This window comes from Astatotilapia calliptera, chromosome 17 (assembly GCF_964374335.1).
Source record: "Astatotilapia calliptera chromosome 17, fAstCal68.1, whole genome shotgun sequence".
Taxonomy (NCBI): domain Eukaryota; kingdom Metazoa; phylum Chordata; class Actinopteri; order Cichliformes; family Cichlidae; genus Astatotilapia; species Astatotilapia calliptera.
Window position 1 is genome coordinate 22,979,011 of NC_137438.1, and position 22,097 is coordinate 23,001,107.

At 38.8% G+C, this 22,097-nt stretch overlaps 1 protein-coding gene across 9 annotated transcripts in view; it reads left to right on the forward strand.

Moving 5' to 3' along the window:
* The window catches only part of sfmbt2 (Scm like with four mbt domains 2), a 61,052-nt gene that overhangs the window by 23,860 nt on the left and 15,095 nt on the right, over positions 1–22,097 (forward strand). For 7 of the 9 annotated variants that reach the window (XM_026146679.2, XM_080291240.1, XM_026146678.2 and 4 more), the window contains 9 exons: positions 12,904–12,992; positions 14,263–14,512; positions 15,021–15,154; positions 16,575–16,676; positions 17,348–17,578; positions 18,486–18,612; positions 18,777–18,890; positions 18,975–19,017; positions 20,318–20,385. In XM_026146679.2, coding sequence (XP_026002464.1) covers positions 12,904–12,992; positions 14,263–14,512; positions 15,021–15,154; positions 16,575–16,676; positions 17,348–17,578; positions 18,486–18,612; positions 18,777–18,890; positions 18,975–19,017; positions 20,318–20,385 — 1,158 coding nt within the window. The remainder of the gene's footprint in view (positions 1–12,903; positions 12,993–14,262; positions 14,513–15,020; positions 15,155–16,574; positions 16,677–17,347; positions 17,579–18,485; positions 18,613–18,776; positions 18,891–18,974; positions 19,018–20,317; positions 20,386–22,097) is intronic. The other 2 variants (XM_080291241.1, XM_080291242.1) reach the window with 1 other exon arrangement.

Here is a 22,097-nt window from a genome sequence, read left to right on the forward strand (position 1 = left end):
CATTTCTTGTGCATTAACCTCTCAGGTTATCTGCAGGTTTTATATTTAGAAACAGCAAGCTTGTGTTCATGTCATTCTGAAAAGACAAACAAATGCTCAGCGTGCACTCAGACTCATGATTCTTCTTAAAACTGTGCATATTGAAGCATGGAGCAGAACGGTCTCTCTGCAGGATCTGTAATAGTAGTTTGGAAGCTTTTCATGGTTTTGCACGCTCTTCTTAAGTAACACTGTAGTGGCTTAGTGCTGCCCTTTAAATACAGGGGGGATTTTTTTTCAGGTTTTCCTGGAATCACCTCATAATCCTGACACAGGTTAAGCATATGCTTACATACTATGTGTACTTGTAGATGCCACTGGAACTGTACGTATTTTACACCTTTTCAGCTTATATACGCATGTGACATGATGTGTCACAGTCATATAAGAGCTTCTGTTTGCACACAGATAAAGTGGGTGGGAGTAAAGCACACAATAATTTGTTTGCAGGAACTGGTAGATATGTATGTTATGGACTCTTTTAATATCACAGCACATTTGCAGATTATTTGGTTTATTTGCCCTTGGCTATGTGTTACAGACCTCATTTGGAAACCCACTGCCTTAAAGGGTTAGTTTGTCCATTTAAATAAATAAAACTAGAAATAAAATGTGGATGATGCTTGTATTTAGAATGAAGAGTGTGTAAAGGCTCATTTATGTTATCAATTAACCTTTATAACACAGATCTTGTGTTATGTCTGAATAGTATGACACAGGCAGATATCTGGCATAGTTTGGGTGAAGCAGTCCTTACGGAAGCAGGAATTTTACTTCAGATCTCTGAACCAGTGATAGCTCCAGGAAACGCAGCATCTCAGGAGACTGTTAAATTTGCACATTTTGAAGGTTTCATTATTACAGAGAACAGTTCAAGCACAGGGAAAGGCTTTTACGTAAAAAGCTTTAAGATGAGATTTAAAATGTGGCTGTGATTTTCCTTTTTCTGCTCTGCTCTCTTCAGAGTTTCACAATGACTCCTCCTGATTGCCTGACTGGTGCTGCTGGCCTACATTAAGCAGGAGCACAGTCGTTTGTAAAATTTCTCACATGAGGCTCACTTCTACAATTCAGGACTCCCTCAGAAAACCGTTTCACCTTAGTTTGTTTCCAGGTTGTGAAAAACCTGAATACCAGTTCATTTACATATTTGATTTGCTTGGACAAACCACATCGACCAAACACACCTTAATCCCTTGTCAAACTTGCTTATTCAGTCATGAAACTTGCACACATACACAGTCCTTCACTTGAAATGCTGCTTTGCTAACTAATGTGCTCCTAAAATCAGCGCCTATTTTAATCAGCATCTTCTTTTCTTCTTTTTTTTTTTTTTGAAAGAACTGCGAGCACTTCTCTCCCATAATTTTCTTATTTCTAGAAATAAAAAAGTCATCTCAAAGACCGTGTAAGAGGGGTGAACTGTTTCTTTCCACTTCGCCTGTAATGTCCTATTTCCGCTCCCGCTGTTGGAAAATCAGCTTATAATTAGCTGCGTCGTGCTAAATTACAAACAAACACATTTCATTTGGAAATTTTGCTCCAATTAAAAGGCTCATGCTAGTTGAAGAAGCAAAGTTTTGACAGGTAAATGTAGAACTTGTTTTCTGTCACGTCTGCAGGTGAGCCGACAAATTAGTGCATGAAGACAGTGAGAGTATAATTGAGACCACAATAGACACATGTGAAAGTTTCACTCTTTTTGAAGCTTTGGGGTCAGAGTGAGAAAACGAGGCCTGTTCAGGCAGTCGAGCTGCTCCTGTGAACTCATTGTCTCATGTGCATGTATGTAATTCTGTGTGAGTGCATGTGCGTGTTCGTGTGTCCGCATGTGTTATGTGAGTATACATTTATCCATTCACATAAAAAGCCTTGTACATAACAAGTTTAGTTATGTGGGAAGGTAGCTGCTCGCTGAACAAATCCTGATGGAGATCATTTGCATATTGAATTCACCACACTGCTTCCTGCCTGAGCCGGCTGGAGATGACGCTCTGAGATAGACCTGTTTTCCTTGCTGTGTGTGTGTCTTTGTGTCAGTTGTATTGTCGTGTTGTAAGAGGCTGCATTCAGGCTTACAATTGCATTGTGGGGAGAAAAATGCAAAGGACAGCTGATTGATTGGGTTTGCTTTGCTTTGCTACCACTCAAAAATACTTTGCTTTCATTAAAGATCCCAAAATAGTTTATTGTACCGATTAACAAAACAGATCCTTTTTAAGTTTTTGAATCATCAGTTTGTCTATACAACCTTACAAAATGGTAACAAATAGTACATTTCAGTTTCTGAAAGTTGAAGATGATGGTTTACAATTGGTTGTTTTCCTTCACTGTGAGCTCAACACCTAAAAATTTACATTTTACAACTGAATGTTTTTATTTTTGTTTATTTATTTTTTGACTTTAAAGAACAGATTCACAAGGAAAACAGTTACTGAGCTTTTCTTTCCACTAACTCTTTTATCCAGCTAGGTAAAAACGAGATTAGAAGAGCTGTACAAAGTGCACTAGATACGGATGTGATTTGATGTAAGCTTTCCCCTTAAACAATCAAAAAGGAAAATGAAAAGCGAAGCAGAAGGGAGGAAAAGTGCAGGAGGAGCAGACAAAAAGCAACAAATACAAATTATGTGCATTAAATCACAAATACTCAAAACAGCTTGAAGTTCTGCAGGTTATCCTACAGTTATAGAAATGATAATAAAAGACGAAACAGTGTTTGTTTTTTGTTTTGTTTTTTCCCCACATTGAAACGGATGTGGAGGGAGTGATTTTTAACGGGCTGGGCTTGGCAGGGGAAAAAAAGTGCCATCATTTGATGTCGTACGACTGGAAAGAATTTATAAAACGCACCAGTAAAACATCTCTCACGGTTCATATTAACTCAAAATAAATGACTAATCTTGTGATGTCTGACAAACTCCAACCTTATACTGAAATCCAGCAGGAGCAAAATTCCTGTAAAACAAGGTGGCTGAAGTCAGATAGATACTTCACCACGGCTCCCTGCTGTAACCTCCAGATTTGCATAAACTTACAACAGTTGCGCGTGTGTGTGTCTGTGTGTGTTTCTCTGATAGATTATAGAAAAGCTAATTTGTGTTTATTTGCTTTCTGCATGATTAGACTGCATTTCCATAAGGACTCTGAGACTAGGTGGTTTTTCATGAATTAGAGCACAGTGTTAAAAGCAGTTTACAGCAAAACTGAAGTACACAGTTACAAACACACGCGCGTGCACGCACATATCTTTACTGTATGTGTCCGGCTCCTGGGGGGCTCTTACTGCTTACCGCTAAGGTAATCATATTTACACAAATTGCTTTAATATCCCCTCCACTGCCATGAATAGGTCAATAAAAATGTTAACAATATGGCGCCTGAAACTGGCCGGCCAAGCACGACAGCAATACGTCTCTCGATAAACACTCAAATTACGCTGCGTGCCACTTCACGTGTGCCCATTCGCTGTGGTCATTATGGCCTGTTTGGAGAGCCCGTCGGTTACACTGGAAGTTGAATTGTCGTGTGCTTTGAGGGCTGCACATCTCCATGCCAGTGCATAATGAGTGGATAGGACAGGAGGGGGGAATCGCGTGTAATTTGCTCCCATTAACTCTGATTAGAATCTGTTGCACTGCTGCGATTGCAGCTGAAAATGCAGAAACCGTCTCTTTTCCTTAAATATAACATTGATTAGCCAAAGTAAAGCTTTTAAATGAGCCCTGTGCACAGAGGCTGGTTTGTTTACAGAGATGAGCGGATGCAAATATCACATTTCATATTCATATTTGTTTTTGCTTCTTCTTTTTTTTTTTTTTTAAAGCTAGATAGTTGCTTGGAGACTTCAGCCAGCTAGGCCTCTAAGGGAGAGAAAGAGAGAGGGTAGGAGGGGGTTGGTGCTGAGATATGTAGTGGCATGAGGGAGGAGGAGGGGTGTGTTTTGAGGATCTCCTCCCGCAAGGTTAATTATGCACTTATTGTTGTGTGAAACTCGGGCTTTCACCTCTCTGTGTCTGCTGCCTTTGGGATGGAAAGCAAGCAAAAATAAATAATTATTTGTATACAAAGCGTTAGAGTATAATGAAACTGCAAGCTGGGTGTGGAAGGGGGGAGGTGAGAGAGGACTAAGGGCGAAGGAGGGTGAAGTTTGCACCTTTCAGCTTCTGCAGCTCCGGCTGAGCTTTAAATGGCTTCATGACTAATCTCAGTAGGATCTGTAAAAATAGTTTATCTATTTCTGCACCACCTGAGATCAACAGAGGAGTGCATTCAGCCACTGTGTGTGTGTTTGTCATTGCAAACCTCCAGCAGCAGCAAGAGAAGAAAACACTATTATTAGGCAGGTAAGGAGAGAGCGTCGGGCCGCACACATGTTCACTGTTCACGCACAGGGAAGCTGCTCCTCCTGTGCTGACCCATTGATTCATTTACCAGAAAGTTCCAGGGTTGTTGATTTGATTCAGGCCGGACCTCTGGAGTGCAAAACCAGGAGAGGATTTATTGACTTGGGCTCACAAGTCAATTATCTATTTAAAATTCAGAGCCCTCATGGAGCTAACCTCTGTTGTTCAAAGCACATTTCCAAACAGTAGCGAGGGCTGAACGAGGGCTTTTCCTAAAGAACTACACAATGTTCAATGAGAGGAAAGTGAAGAAAGATTTAGACTTTAGTTAATAACAGATTGACAGTCCTCTCCCATATTGAGAAGGTCTGTGGGAACATTTCGATCTATGTGTGCAATGGGTGAACATTTTTTTTTCTTGTCTTAAAAGCCACAACGTCTCACTCTGTTGATTACATCAACAACACTACCGTTGTAGTAAACATCTGCAGAGCAAAACTATGGAAGCCCATTTCCGCCACTAAATAAAAAAAAGAAGCTAGTATCCAGAACTCGAAATTTCGAGTTATATTTCTCGAAATTTCGAGAAAATAACTCGAAATTTCGAGAAATATAACTCAAAATTTTGAGTTACCTTTCTCAAAATTTCGAGTTAGCTCTGCCAATCAAAAATATACACCCGGAAGCATATGGCGCAGAGGCACGCGCACTCAAAAACGGATCCCAACAAATTGGCGCTTTCGCGAGTACGTTTGCTGATAGTAACACCATGTGATTCAGCAAATAACACAGGGATTTCATCATTTGTGAAGCCAGGCTGAAAACATTCAGCAATCTGTGCATTCACGACTGGATGTAATACCGGTAGCTTAGCTGTAGCATTTGTAGCTGAGGGCTTCAGCTTCCGGGTAAGAAGGAAATGACGTCATTCACGTAGATTACTGATTGGCAGTGCTAACTCGAAATTTTGAGTTGCTTTTCTCAAAATTTCGAGTTACTTTCTTGAAATTTTGACATATTAACTCGAAATTTCAAGAAAATAACTCGAAATTTTGAGTTATGGATCCTTTTTTTTTTAGTGGCGGAAACGGGCTTCCATACAAAACAGTGAAGGGTAAAAGAAAAGCTGCACCTAAAAAAACAAAAAAGCACACATTAAAAATTAAAAGAAGAAATATGAGAATATCAGGCCTGCAAGAGCTGAAAACAGACTCTCTGCTGTTTCACTCGTTTATGGGAAATTTTAGCTCTTTAAACTGTGAACAAGTTGTTTTAATAAAATCTTTGCATGTGAAACACAAAAAGAGAGGAAACGCTCTCCTGTCCCTCTACGGGACATGATGAGATTAATCAGATACCAAAGAATACTACAGAAGTGCTTTCAACAAGCAAACATTAAAAATGGAGGCATGTGTTATTTTAAGACTCAGAACTTAACACAAAATGACGACAGAAAAAACACTAGAAGGCACAAACTCAGAGAATGACGCTCCACAGGTCCAGAAGCTGGACATCATTCATGACTGCATGAATGATCCCAGTCAGGATGCAGATTGAGTCCTTCAGATAAGGAACATCTTGTTTGCCCAAATGATCTTTTTTTTTTACATAATGGTACCTTAATGTTCCCACTAGATGCTCTGTGTGCTGCTCAGCCCAAAGTTAAGTAGACTTACAAGGTTGCCGGGAACCCGAGGTAGAATTTATAATTGACTTAAAGATTAGCAAATGTAATAAAATGATCAAATCTTAGTATATTTAATTTCCTAAGAACATGGCAGTCGTGTGCTCATATCAACTTCCTATCAGAAATTTTAATTGCTCCATTTCTAATCCTTCATAAGAGGCTTCTGACCAGAAACTTATACTTGGGGGGGGGGGGGATATCCTCACATGAATTTGACTCAACTAATAGGTGTGAAAAAGATGAAAGTTGAGACTTTAAAAGAAGACATGGGGTCTGAAACAGAAAAACAAAAACTGAGTTACTTGAACAAACTCATGACAGAACAAATACAAACACGTTCTTTTCACTTGATCTTCAAATACTGCTGTGGCAAAATTTAGTCTCGGTTTAACTAAATTACATGCAGAAGCAAACATTACCACTGGGCAGCCGTCTGAATTGGATATCGAGAAATACTTGTAGCGCCCTTCTCACTGAACACTTGAAAACAATATAACTTTGTGGTCACCTGAGCACAAACGCTGTATATAAAGAGTTAACACTCAAATCTGATGAATACGCTCTGAAAGCTTATCCTCAAATTATACCTCTACTAAACATGCACAACGTTTTACAGTATTGTGATTTCACTTACTTGTTAGTTGAAATTGCTGTGACGATCAGCAACTCTGACTCATCCCTCTGGAGCACTCTGTTAAGCAGTGGATGGAGTGGTAGAAGAAAAACAATAAGGACACTCACCTACCTGTTTACGATATCCACCACCACATCGCTGTAACTGTTTTGAATCTTAATTGTGTGAATCAGTGAAACGATGTAATTGGCCCATTTTTTTCTGATTTACCTGTGTGCAGGAAATGATTGGCTATTTGGGGAAAAGAGCGTAGCATGTCTCTGTTTTTGTTTTCGTAATGTTTCTGGATTAACCAACTGTTTAGTTCCTACTTAAAGTGCCTTCAGAAACATAAAGTTTGAACATACAGTCATGGTTTAAATTCTAGGCTTTACCTTTCAGGACATAATACAAACATCCAGGTGCTTAGCAGGTCTTAAAACTAGGTAGATACAATCTTAGATGAACTACAAAACATGATATTTTACACTGTGTAATTATTTATTTAACAGAAATTTAACTGAAATGCAGAAGCAGTATGTGAAAAACTCAGTCCACCTTTACTGCTTCCATTGAAATTAAGATGGTAGGAATCAGCTATGCTCTGCTAATCAAACTTGATTGACTTGATTAATGGATCATCAGCAGATGTGAGCATCTCTATTAAAGCCGAAGTTTTGCTGGTCTGGAGCTTTCAGATTTGTGTTAACATATCGCCAAGAAGGAAAGACAGCAGCAATAATCTTAGTGAAGCAACTGCCCATCAGCCTGGGAACAGATGTAAGGCTATTTCTAAACAATTTGAATTCCATCATTCTGCAGTCAGAAAGATTATTCACAAGTGGAAAACATTCAAGAGGGTTCCCAAGCTTCCCAGGACTGGTCATCTCAGCAAATTCACCCCAAGGTCAGGCCGTGCAATGCTCAGAGAAAACACTAATAAACCTAAGAGCAACATCTCAAGGCCTACGCCATCATGTTAAATGTTAAAGTTCAGAAAAATGCTGAACAAGTATGGCTGTCAGGAGAAAGTGTCTTCTCTCTAAAACAAAACAAAACAAGAAGTCTAGTTAGAGCTCGACAAAACCATAACAGATGAGACCAAAGTAAAGACGTAAAATGTTCAGGGTTACGTTTGGTGGAAACCAAGTATAGCACATCAGTGAAATCTCCTCATAGCAGCTGTCAGCACGGTGGTGGAACGGTGATGATTTTGGCTTGTTGTGTAGCCACAGGACGTTGGCACCTCGCAGTCACTGAATCAACCATGAAAACCTCTGTTTAGCAAAGTATTAGAGACCACCTGTCTGACCGGTAAAGCTTGACCAGAATTGGGTTGTGCGGCAGGATGATGGTTCTCTAGAAACACAAGCCTAAATCATGCATCCAAATCAGTGATTTTCATACGTAAATTTATTCGTACTTTATAAACAAATGTAGAAGTCCCTCTGGCTATATGTACAAATAAAGGAAGGGCTAGCTATGCTAGAAAACACTTTTCCAAAATGAATGCTACCACTACTACTGCTACTCATAATAGTGTTAATAATATTAGTAGTAGGAGCAGTAGTAGTAATAATAACAACAATAATATCAACAATAATAACATGGACGGAAGCAAATTGCAAGTAAATAAAACAATATGTAAATGTAGACTTTACCCTTTTAATTTAAATACATTCCAGTGTTTGTTATCTCGTCTCACCTTATCACAAAAGATTCATTTATAAATTGCACATAAAACTGTTGGAGGTCATCACTTAAACTCTAATTTCTATCCAACAGATGCTGAAAATCTTTACTTTTAAATAAATGTGTGTAGGTGCCCCACCTGTTTGCTTCTTTTTGTTGAAGACTCAGGGGTAATTATATTGTATAGAGAATTGGGGGGTTGGTGGTATGCAGATCACACATGCCTGTTGTCTCAGAATGACTCTGATTTACTAGCATAGATACAGTGGTGAAAATAAAATAGAGCAGTGTGTACGCTTCATGATTCTGATGGTAATTTTGTGTTTGCACTTCTTGATCACTGATCCAATGATCCCCAGCACAGCAGTGAATTTAGAACAGAAAGACTGAAAATGAGAAGAAGCAGAGTGCTGAAATGACCAAATCAAAGTCCAGACCTCAACCTGATTGAAATGTAGTGGTGAGATCAAAAGGGAGCTGTGCACAAACAAATGCCTGCAAACCTGAAACAGTGTTTTAAAGAAGAGTTGGTCAAAAGTCCTGAACAAAGATGCGAGAGTCATACAGAAAGCAGTTACTTCAAGTAACTGCTGCTTAAAGTCTCTCTACAAACTGCTAAATCATGGGGTGGAGCGAGTTTTCACACATTGCTTCTGCATTTTGGCTTTATTTTTGAGAAATAAAGAACAGCACTGTAATATGTCATGTTTGGTTTCATTCTTACAGGTCATAGCTTGTATTTACCTCATTTTAAGACGCAGCTTTTGTTTTTATTGTGTCCTAATAAGTAAAACCTTTGACCTGACAGAGAGTGTACTTCATTTTTACCATGACTCAAAGTTTTTCTTTGCTGGAAAAAAGCTCCCAACAAACTTTAACTATTGTGTCTAAAACTCTCCTGCTGATGTTGACTTAGGAATAACAAGACAGAGGTGATACAAAACCTGGATATAACAGAAACAAAAATGATTCAGCAACAATGCTTTCACTGAACTGCCACAGAAGCTAACTTCACAACCCATTTTCCTTCATGCGCAGTGGCATGTTTCAGTGTATGGAGAAATTTTTTCTTCTTTCACTTCAGCTTGATGCTAATCAGTGCTGCAAGGAATGTCAGTTCTCACAGCGCATTGCAGTCATTCTGCAACTATGACTCATTTGGTATGTTTCAGTAACTCCAACAAGTGTCTGCGTTTTTTCTTTTATTTCTGTAAGTGACTAACGGGAAAAACATTAAAAATGTATCCATAAAATTCATTTGAATGGAAGCTCTGTGTTTTGGGAAAAGGAAGGTTTTTTTAGGTTGTTTTTTTTTTTTAATCAAGAGTCAAAAGCAAATGAAAAGCAAAGCAGGCATTATATAACACTGTTCCACTATGGGAAGCAGGAAGCATATGAAAGCCACAAGTTCCCATGCAAATTTATTTTAACTTGGCTTGTTAGCATGGTTTTGAAGCTTTGGTCAGTGTGGCGTATTCATCTATCAGTGTATGCATTTGTGTGTGCTGATAGAAGACATGCTGTGCAGGCACAGATCTATTTTTATTGCGGAAACGTTGTGGGGATTCACCTCTAATGTGTTAACCATTGTTTTAAAGCAAGCACACCTACTTTCAGGTCGACGTTAAAGAAGCAGTTCCTAAGCTGGCAGTGCAAAAATAACAACCTTGTGCTTTTTAATAACTTGAGTAAACATAGTGTGCATCAAGGTTTTAAAAAAAAAAAATACAAATAAGCCATTTTGCGTGTATAATAAACAAAAATCAATTTAAATATATATTAATTTGCATGTTTTTCAAGAGTAAACATCAGAACATTGTAAAAAGCCCAGTTTAAAATTGTTATTTTGTTGAGATTGGAGTCAAAGAATGTTACAAAGGGAAATCTTTGAACGGTCTTTGAATGGATGCCACCATGAAACCTCTAGGGAGGATTACTTACATTAAGACAAATAGTTTTAATGTCAAAAAATGCAAGTGAATAGTATCTAATTAAACACAACCTACTTTGCATTAATAAAAACTTGCAAAATAAATATTTAGTTACATATTTTTGAACATTTTATTGAAGGAAAACAGTCTTTATTGTCTCCTCTTAGATCTGACATAAGTCAGTCTTTGGTTGAAGGTGGACATGATTACACAAAACTGGCATCCATATTTGAAATTGACCTCATTTGTGTTTTATATGTTTCAGGCTCATCCTTTCCTTCTAATTAGCCAAACAGTTAATTTAATCTTTCAGTTGCTATTTAGATCCTCTGCATTTTTGAAAGAAAAGTTTTTTCTCTTTAGGAAAAGGCAAGAAAGAACTGTTGTTCACAGATATGGGGTCATCTTTTGAGAGGATAGTTACACATAATCATTCCAGTAGAAAGTAAGGAGATGGATAGAAAGGAAATGCGACCCAGAAGGCAAATTAATCCTTTAATTACTCAATTACAGAGAACTAAATACGACAAACAACCTTGAATATAACTATCAGCTTAGGGCAGTCAATAATCAACAGTCATACACATGCTGCCCAGTGTCATTTCAACTGACATTTGATAAACAAATCAGTTCAGTGGTAAAAGGTTGTTTCTTTTTCCCGGTACATCCTCTTTCCTGAGGGTATAGACGCTGGTATTACTGCATTAAAATCTTCTGGACTAGATGACTGCAACTGACTATACTCAGGTTTTCTGAAATCATTTGTATATTTGCTGCAAGGTACTAATGGATGCAAGCAAAACAGGGAAAAAGGTTATAAGAACTTTTTATTATGTCTGTGAAGCCAGGCAGTGGTTGTCCTCTGAATGCGTACAGTACAGAACTACTCTTCTGTTACTGTGACACAGGTTTTCCTAGAAATCAACAGCGTATACTGTACCTCAATTGAGGTCAGTAGGTAAGCTGCATTGGGGCTTTTGTTCCATAGCACTGGAATAAAAACACCTTTTTTCACCAGTGTTTTCATTCCAGCTACACATTTATGAACTACCTTAAAACATTTTTTTTTTTTTACATTTTTTTGTTTGGATTTGAGAGTTTTATTGTTTTAAGTAAATGGTTTTAATTATATAATCAATCTTGCATGTTTTTTTAAAAGGCAACGATTTAAATCTGCTCTGTAGGGACATTTGATTTGATTTGCCATACCCATGAAAGTCTTTTCAAGACTGTCTATGACTGACATTACCTGTATTATTCTCTTGCTATGCTTAGCCAATTTATTAGGTGCATACAGTTAAAGTTCAGTCTAACACAGCAGCCTAGCTTTACATCCAAAACCTTGTTAAAGGTTGTGATATTGAGCTTGAATTAATGTCACAATTTTAAACAAATAATCATGTGAAAGCAGAATCAAAACCTTCCCAAATCAGTTTCTATATCCAGATAGTCTTTGTTGCAAGGTTTTGTGTTGGATTGCTTTAGTTTTTTTTTCCACGATTAAATGGAAACCATCCACATTTTTGCACCCAGACAGTTCAAAACTGTGCCATGCTAGTTATGTGCATAACACAGACTAATGACAGTTGTATTCATCACCACTTTGACTTACGTAACATGTAGTTCCCCTATCTGATTTTGATGGTTCAAGTCTAATTTCAGTTTGACTCATCAAAACCAGAACTTTAAATGCTAATTAATGCTACAACTGACATTTTTGTTGTTTTTGGTTTTTTGGTTTTTTTCCCAGGGTTTTAGTGTATTTGTGCTCCTTTTTTTTTTTTTTTTTCTTTTTTCAAAGACACTCTGAATCTTGCGCTTAGAGGTCTGATTTGTCCCACTTTTATTTGTGGTATTAAACCTGAAACAAACTTGTGGCAGCAGGACCTCAGTCATTACAGTCATTTTGACTTCGTGCATCATTCTGCTGCTCACAGAGGAAGCTACAAGCATCCTGGTGAATGTCGTATGTAAAATTTTGGACAAAACCAGTTTGGGGGTTTTTCTTGGGGGGGGGTTGTTCCCATTTGTCTCTAGAGAAATACTCATTTAGCACCATGAAGAGCCAGAACTAAAAGATTTATATTTATTCTGCTCAGATTTGCAGCTCTTGTTTTTCACATTATTACAGAAACGACACCATTAGTATGCCATTAGTCAGTGTCTTTCATTTTTATGCGCTTATTTTTGCAAATGCCTATGAAATATGGTGTCTTCTTTACTTCTCTTTTGCACATGACAGACTTAAGAAACATTGAGGCTATTGACGTTTTTGAGACATTTCCAGGCAGAAAAACATATTCTTGTCACTCGTTTTGCATAACTATTGAAATCAGTCAAACACACAAACATCCTAGTGACATATTGCACATCTGCTTTATGCCTTGAAACACCTGAATTAGCAGAAACATTTGCATTTGCAAGTGTATGCATGCACTTCCTCTGCATGCTGTTCTCTGGTGGCTACATCTAACGGTGCTCTGCACACATTTAATAATTAAACACTATACAAGAACACACCTTGTGCTCACTTTCCATTGCACAGTTGTGTGCATGTTTCCTCAGTGTCGGCTTTTTGTTTGTGTTTCTTTGCAGCCATCAAGGAGAAACACAGCGACTGGACAGAGTTCCTTATTCAGGACCTGACGGGTGCCAGAACGGCACCGGCCAACCTGCTGGAAGGGGTGAGTGTGTGTTTACACAGACAAGCAAGAGAAGCACAATGACACACTAACCCTAACCCTATACTTTCTACAATTTTAATATTTTTTCCCAAATTTAAGAAAAAATGTGGTTATTTCAAATCTTTAGTTTAAAAGTCAAACTCAGATGAAAGAACAGGCTTAAAGGCAGGTGGAGATTGGAGATAGAATAGAGATACAGAGATAGTTAAATAATTATTTTGCTCTCTGAATCATAAGAAGCAACTGGTGGAGTCCAAGAGTAAAAATATGAAGTTTAAAATGAAAATAACGGGCCTCTTTTGATTATGTTTTGTGACAGAATAGAAATCAGCTGTGAGAGTGTGGAGCATGTTTGCATTCTGCACCTGCAAGACTGATATAAAGCAGAGGCCAAATATAAGAACATAAGTTCAGATCCTGCTAGCCAAACTCCAGATGGTCCAGTCAGGTCCGCTGGATAGCTTTGCAAGTGTAAACGATTGGAGAGAAGTCATTAATAATTCAAGATGTTTGATAAAATTTGCAGGTATTTCTGGAGTGATGGCAGCATTACTGCAGACGAGAGAAAATTTAAGCTCTTTCTACATGTGAGGGTTTTCTTTCTTTATGTGCACATGTACACGGACATTTAGTTAAAATCATCGAAAGTCGGCTTCTTAATTAGCTGATTGTGTTTATTTGTTTAAAAAAAAAAAAACCTAAAACCTCCCCACCGACCACGTTTTCCAAGACATGATCTGACACATTAATCAGCATACATCATTTTTATCTGAGGTCTAAATAGATTTCTCAAAATCTCAAATTATTGTCTTGAGCTGAAGAAAGCAAAGTGAATGCACCTCCCAGCAACATAAAAGCAAAGCATTTCATTCCATTCAATTCAATAGAAACACTTAAAAAAAACTTGCACCCTCTCTAACACTTTGTCAAAGCAGGTAAATTAAAGTGTTTTGGCAAGTTTTGAGATTTGTATCCTAATTAACACTCAATAACAAGTTCTTGTTGTACTTCTTGACATCTGTGAGAGCAGGATAATTAGCAGGTCTGAATGCCGGTGTGATCATCTAAACCTAAAACTGTTTCGTTTTCAAGCTCAACATCCTGTTTAGATACCTCTTTTTCTCATCTTAATCTAAGGATAACACGCAAACTCTTTCCACTGAGGTTTGATTCGATCATTAAGCTAGCCTTTATAGCATCTCTGTGACCAGTGTGTTTTATTTTCATTTTATTTAATAAGTAAAAACTCTTCTCTGTCCATCCCCTTTAGCCTCTACGAGGCAAGAACACAGTTGATCTGATTGTCGACGGATCGGTGTTGGAGCTTCAGGACCTTTTAGACCCTTACCTTTACTGGCCTGTACGAGTCATCCAGAACGTTGGAGGGAGGCTCCGCCTGCGGTATGCTGGCCTCTCTGAAGAGTACCACGATCATGACACGTGGCTGTTCTATCTGGACGTCAGGCTCCGGCCCCTCGGCTGGGCCCAGGAAAACTGCCTGACCTTAGAACCGCCAACAGGTGAGAGTCTAATAAGTTTGCACTTTTTCACCTTTTACATTTTTATCTACAAGTAAATTATAACTTCCAGATACCAATTAATTATACTCATTGTTTTTGTTTTGTTTTTTGTTTTTGGGCATTTCTTCTCATCACAAATTATTATCTATGCTGTGTGTCCTTGTTATTGTCTTGGTTAATACTTTGCTTCATAAAATGTCTTTAGAAAATGGGCTTGAACTACCTAAAGCCATTTAAAACATAAGATGTAAAGGTTCATGCTGACAAGGCGGTATGCTGGGTTTAAATGTTCGACCACCTGCTCGGAAAATAAGGAGACAAGTTAATCCTTAAAGGTTTAATATTTAAATCATCAAACGGTTTATACGTTTTTTGTAAAGACAAAGTCATAAAGACAAATTATGATCTATAACTGTTGTCAAACAGTTGACTTTGTGTGTCTGTGTTTTTAAATTGAAGAAAAAAGTTGTTGAATTGAGAAAAAAAGAATCTCATATCTGTCGCACAGAGCTCAGGTCTACGAAGAGCACCTCCGACTGGCAGCAGGCTCTAGAGGATGCTCAGCTTGATGGACAGAAGAATCCATTACCTCTGGAGGTGTTCAAGGTGAGGCTCCGTGACCTGCAGGAAGATCAGGTCCAGGTGAACTATGGCTAATTTATGATATAAGGAAAGAATAGGAACTCTTTATTTTACATCTCCAGGAAGTTTTCTTACTTGGTACCAATTACAGAAAAAAAGAAATGCCCTTGAAAGCCAATTAAATCTCAATAATTGTGTATTCAGTCATCCATTTATTCAACTGTTATTAAAAATCTGTGGAACTTTAACATTTTCATGTTCAGCTGACCCCCCCCCCCTGCACCGAATAAAGCATTTAGTAGGAGGACGGGTGGATTAATTGGAACTGCAGCAGCTGAACTCTCTTCTTTCCACCGCATCATTTGAATATTTTCCATCTCCATTCACAAAAATATTTAAGGAATAATTTACTTTAGAGATGAAGAGCCAGAACAAATTATGATCAAACCAATCCAACTTATTCAAGGTTAAGAACTTTAGCGTTAAACTGTGCTTTTAATATGAGTCAATGCAAAAATGAAGTGTAATTTATTAATTGCATTCCTCTGTTTATGAGTGTAGCTGGAATGATTTTGTGTTGGATGACGTCCTCCTAATGCTGTGCTTGAGCACCTGCTGCATAGACACAGATGCCTGCAGCTAATGTTAGGTTTTGATAGAGCTCTGCACAAGTAAGAGGGTGCAGAAACTGAAATGAATCCAATACGGACATAACAGATGAGTAAAAGTGTGAAAGAAAAATCTTAGAAATAAGAGATTTAAATTACCAAAGCAGCCCACATGACACGGTCCTACCAACCGGAAAGGAATAAATAGAAGAGAATAGAAGAAATAGAAGCCTGCTTACATTCAGTGAATAAGCGTAGTAAAGGCAAAAAGTCACGGCATTACCTAAAACCTTCTTACATAATACAGTTTATTGTGTGTCATCACAAACAACAGAAAACACACCCTTCAAAGAAGATCTGAGTGTGTTTTCTTGTGAAACCAAGAAAGTACCGTGTGATACAGGATGTACTGATTACACTTTGAGTCAGTTGGAATAGAGAAGGTAAAAAAAACAAAGAGATACAGGAAACACAACCTTATCAACACCAAATTGAATGTAAAAAAGGTGTCATGGTGCTAGAAAAACAATGTGCGAGGCAAAAAACTATATTTAATTCATCACAATGATCGCCAGCAGCATGAATCAAGCCTCGCAGAATGCTTCATTCATTATAGGGCCACCCAGCTGGGTCTGAATGACCTACATGGAGAGTGTGTGTGTGTGTGTGTGTGTGTGTGTGTGTGTGTGTGTGTGTGTGTGTGTGTGTGTGTGTGTGTGTGTGTGTGTGTGTGTGTGTGTGTGTGTGTGTGTGTGTGTGTGTGTGTGTGTGTGTGTGTGTGTGTGTGTGTGTGTGTGTGTGTGTGTGTGTGTGTGTGTGTGTGATCAAAAGTGGAGCACATTTGTCTAAAAATCTTGACTTTACTGTGTCAGGACCATGTAGACCTGCCCAAGCACTCCTTCAAGATGGGTATGAAGCTGGAGATGGTTTCTCCATGGGAGCAGCTCCAGATCTGCCCTGTTTCTGTCACAAAGGTGAGTCACGCAGAAAGGCTCTGAGAACAATGGCTTATCTAAAAAAAACAAAACAGAGCATTCGTCAGCTTCTGTTATTAGTGAAGCATTGGATTTTTTAAATGTTTTTCCATGGACGAGGCCTTCCTCTGCACCACTGGAATCAACTGGAACCTTTCTTAGACATGAATTTGGGTTTTTTCTTCCTTTTTACACATTAATTAAAAATATTAATTGATTTTTGAGCAGTAAAACTACCAATCATTTGCACATTATTCTAACTATATAATACCGTTTTTTTTTTATGTATTTTATTAAATTGTTCCATGATGAACACATTTCTTCCTAATTTACTAAACACAAAGAAAAGCATCGTACAGGGGGAAAGCAAAGCAGCTTAGATAGTACATACTGTGCTCAATGTTATGATTTAAAATTTTATAATTAGTTGGCCTTTATTGTTTCACAGGGTAGATCCAGCGGCTTAAAACACTGGCAGACTAGTGTGGCACAACAATAATTGTACATTACCAAGGATGCCTTCATACTTGAAATCTTTTTTCTTTTAATTTGCTCTGTCTAAGCATTTAAAAGATGGAGAGTAAATTTGTCGTCTATAATCTCTTTTACACGTGTGTTGAAATCATTGTGTTAGGAAGAGATTAAATGTTCTCCCTCTGTTTACTCTTCAGGTCTACAATGAGTTCTACTTCCAGGTGATGTTGGATGACCTCTCTGCTGAAGCCAAGCCACACTTTGTGGTGTGTCATGCCAACTCGCCTGGCATCCTGCCTGTCCAGTGGTGTATGAAGAACGGCGTGGGTCTGGAGAGGCCTCGGGCCTACGAGGGCCAGGACTTTGACTGGGCTGACTACCTGAAGCAGAGCGGGACAGAAGCAGCTCCTGACGCCTGCTTTCCTGATGTAAGCATGGGGTGAAGAGATGTAAACTGGGACACTCCTGATGGTTCAGCCTATGTTTTGATGGGAGCGTTGTTAGTACAGAGGAAGCTGCTTTTCAGTAGGGTTCCTGCAAACATTTTAAAACCAAATTGAAGACCGAAACAACACAACACTTCAGGATAGCATAGTGGCAGCAGAGACAGAAGACACAATTGGTGCTGCTTTATGGTTTTATTCAAGTGTCATCTGCTTTAAATCCCACTGTCCCAACAAGCTCAGAGGTTTTTAACATATCTTGTAAGTTGCGATCTGAAGTGCAAAGCCATTGCCTGCACTTTCACTGCTGTAATTGTCTTTACCGCCACTGTGCCCCACTGTCCCAATCACACAGTTTGGGAACAGAAGAAGCTTGCACCAATGAGCACCAGGCAGAAAATGCATGAAATGATCGAGAGCAGTGTCTACCACTTTATTCTGTTTTGGTGAAGTTAAAAAAGCAAACGATATTTGCATTTGGATGATGCATGCAAAACATTCTGTACTTTCAATTCTTTCCCATTTATATCACTTTTAAAACTTGTTTTTAAATATTTATTTATGTTAGTACACTGTGAAAACAGCAGAAACACTCAAAGAACGTTTTATCAGTGTTTTATTCTTTTTCAGGTTTACATAACAGTTGACACTCTACAGTGAGACACATATTGTAAACAGGAACTTATTAGACCCATCTGACACTGTGTTACATGCAATGAGCCTACAAAACCCCTGTTACAGCACCTTGTTTGAAGTCCTTCAAGTGGAAAATAAGGGTTAAATCAGTTTGAAGGTCTTGTAATCTGAACCTGGCTTCAGGTTACCTCAGGTTAGATCCCTGCTCTGAATGTAAAATAAGCCCTCTCTCTTCCCCTCGTGTGTGTGCGTTCAGACATGGCAGAGCAGAGACTTTGCCAAGGACATGTGGCTGGAGGCAGTGAACCCTCACCGACCGGCTGAGGTGTGTGTGGCTCAGGTCACACAGGTCAGAGGACGCCTGCTGTGGCTCCGACTGGAAGGTACATTCGTTTGTGTGTGAGTGTGTGCGTGCAGTGAGGATTAAGTGTCAGGGACTCCTGCTGTGTCCCAGAGTGAAGATGGGGTAGAGAAAAAAAACAGCAGTTTGTATATGTGTGACAGTTCCCTCACCCCTGCTTTCCTTCCGCTGTCTGCCCATCTCCAGGTGTGCCGAAGCCTCTGTCAGAGTGCATCGTGGATGTCGAGTCCATGGACATCTTCCCTGTCGGCTGGTGCGAGGCCAACGCTTACCCTCTGACCCCTCCAATCAAACCTGTCTGTACGTAGACACACAAATATACACAAATGTAAATTTGCCATGCAGTGACAGCTTAACACAAAGTCTCATTGATTCGTTCTGCAGGCCAGAAGCAGAAGAAGATAGCAGTGGTCCAGCCAGAGAAACAGTAAGAAGCACAACATTAAACAAACTGAAAGTAAAACTGACTTTAGACTTTGTCTCAAAGACAGGCACAGTATCCGTGTTTTACATTCTTTTAATGGGTGACTCATCTGTTTGCATGGAAGTTTCCAAGAAAATGACCCTATTTCTTAGTTGATGTATCACCCTCTACGACTACTTTCAAATAGAAATACCACATGGAGTTACATTTTTATATTTTAGTCCAGATTAGAGTGCAGAAGTATGGTGAAGCAGGGTGTGATTTATTTTTGGGGAGGGGGGGGCTTTGCACACTCATGATGTCTGGTTCAAAAGGTGGGACTAGACAATCAATTGCTATGGATATCAGTAGCTGTGCCCATCTTTGATATACAGTCTATGTTTTTGAAGACGTGTGCTAGTATTTTTGGAGGACATTTTATGCTAATATTCAGATGGCTGAGAGTCCTCCTTCCCCCTAATAGTTAACTAATAGATACAGTGTCTATTGTAGGAATTATACACAACCTATATTTAAAAAAAAGACAAGACTTGGTTACCTTTTGCTTTATTTCAAAGTGCTCCAAAAGGAAACTATGAAGGTTTCCTAGCCTCATTTATCAAACTGATCTGGCGCCCTCCATTTTCTCCTTGTATGCCTATTCCTCACTCATTAAACCTGCTCCTGAACATGGTTTTCAAGTGTTGGAAAACAGTTCAATTGCAGCTAAAAGTGAAACGCTGACTGCATGTCTCTGTAACCCGAAGACCGCTGTTATTGGTTTAATTTCAGTGTGGTCAGAAAAATGGTATCATTTGTGGGTTTTTGGTTTCTGTCCTTTACCTGAAAGCCAAAGAAGATAATAAAAAAAAATCAGTACATGTTTCTTCAGAGAAACCCTGAAGGTTTTTCTTTCTCTGTGTCACTCAAACCTGTTAATTGAAACTGTGGCTTTTTTTAGGGCAGAAATTGCTTTCCTGGGGCGCTGATTGATTTTTGTAGACGAATGGCATGTTATACTGTTTACTTGCGGGAGCAAGAGCGAGGGCGGCGGTCAGAGAGCAGGAGAAATATGAGGTCTTCAGCAGCACTTTGTCAGCTCTCTCATCTAACCACTAATCCCATTTCATACCTTTAGGAGAATCCTTTCATCGGTATCACTACATACACCCGCCTTCCAACACTCCTGTTTCTAATTCTGAAGCTGAAAGCGGTCGCTGTTGTGCCGATTGATTGAGTGAATTGACTTCTGTTTGCCGTTTGATTAGATCCCTTGGATAATTTTATTGATCAGCCTGACTGGATTGATTGCGTTTTTCCACAGGTTGGCTCGTTCCCAGCCTGTCGAGGCGAGTCCTGTCAACCACTACCAGCCTGCCGCCTTGGATCCAGGTAATCAAAAGCCACGTTACACATGATATATCTGTGGCGATTAATGCTAATGAGCCGCTGTGGCGAGGATTAAAGGAAATCCCGCTCTTTCTCCACTCTTAAGTCAGTCTGGATTTACACACTGATATACCTACTGCACTCTGATGTGCTTTCCTCTGTTTCACTCAGCTCCACTTCAACACTTTAGTAAATTTTATTTACAAGTTGCTGAGTTTGAAAACAATGTGATGGAAGATGTGTGTCCTGTCACAGGTTCAGTCAGAGATGTTACTAAAGGAAGTTGAATTAATTTTCTCCATCGTCTCTATATTTCATGCCATAAAGTTAAATATGGACTGTTTGATCTAAGCAGTTCTACCTTCTATATATATTTCATGTTAAAAGCTATCAGTGGCTCCAACTAGCAAAATTATATTACAACCTGTTGGCACTGTAAGGGATTTCCCCACTAGTTTGACTTATGAGAGTCCCTTCATGGCTGCTTTCCAGTGAAACGCATTACAGTTAAATTTAAGTTGTCACACTTAGAGTGAAGAAGAAGAGGAAGGAGAATCTCATAAGACAAAACTGAGGTTATATTTGTATTTGTTTCTAAAATGTTTAACCAGATACCAACTCTGGATGGTATTACCTGACCTGCACTAACACTGTGAGGAGCCTTTTTTTAACCAGGATATGTCCTTCAGTGCACACATTAACCAAATGCGTTTGACTGCTTTCTTTCAGTATTACTTAATAGAAACATCCTGTCTCAGAATCACGCTGAAAAAACAGTTCACGCATTTGTTACTTTCAGGCAGGAATATTGTAATTAATTATCACCTAAAAGCTCCCTGAAAAGCCTTCAGAAGAACTGAAACGCCGCAGCGAGAGTACTGACAGGAACTACAAAGAGGGCTCGTATTTCTTCCATGTTAGCTCGTCTTCATCGGCTCCCTGATAAATACAGAATTGAATTTAGAATCTCGATCACATAAAAAGTCCTGAGTGATAAGGCTTCTTCATATCTTAAACATCTTGTAGTACCAAATAGAGCACTTGGCTTTCAGACTGCAGGCTTGCTTGTGGTTCCTAGAGTTACTAATAGTTATAGCTGTCACCAAATGCTGCTCACAGGGGATCGTCTGGTACTCTAATATTGTAGGTCTTTACCTTACAATATAAAGCACCTTGAAACTTGAGATTATGCTTCTTTAAGGTGTTTTTTCTTTCCTCGGTTGGATGATAAAAACTGTTCCATACTCAGAGTTGGTGACATCACTGCTGAACTTGGTGATGCTGCATTTGTTTTATAGGATTAAAACAAAAATAGATTATTTAATTTAAATAATTTAATAAGTTTGTTTTTGTTTTTAACAGAGCTTCAATGTATTTTGAAACACGTCTACCCAACGAGCAGGGTCGAAAATTCACCCCGCAGGAGCGCTTTCAATCTAGCTCAGTTCGCAGGAAAACTAGTAACCCTGAGGACACAAGCAGGGAATTTATCCAGACGATGTTTTTGGTTCTAGTTAAAATCTGTGTTTTAACATGCATGGTGTTAATGAGTTACTGGGAACAGTAAACTACTTGAGACGTCAGTCAGCAATGACAGAAATACATCCTGAAGTAACCACTAAATTATGCATGTACTCCATAAATCATCATGCTTGTTCTCAGCTACATCCATGTCCACTGTCCATTATCAGCTGGTAATGATTAACAAGCATTGG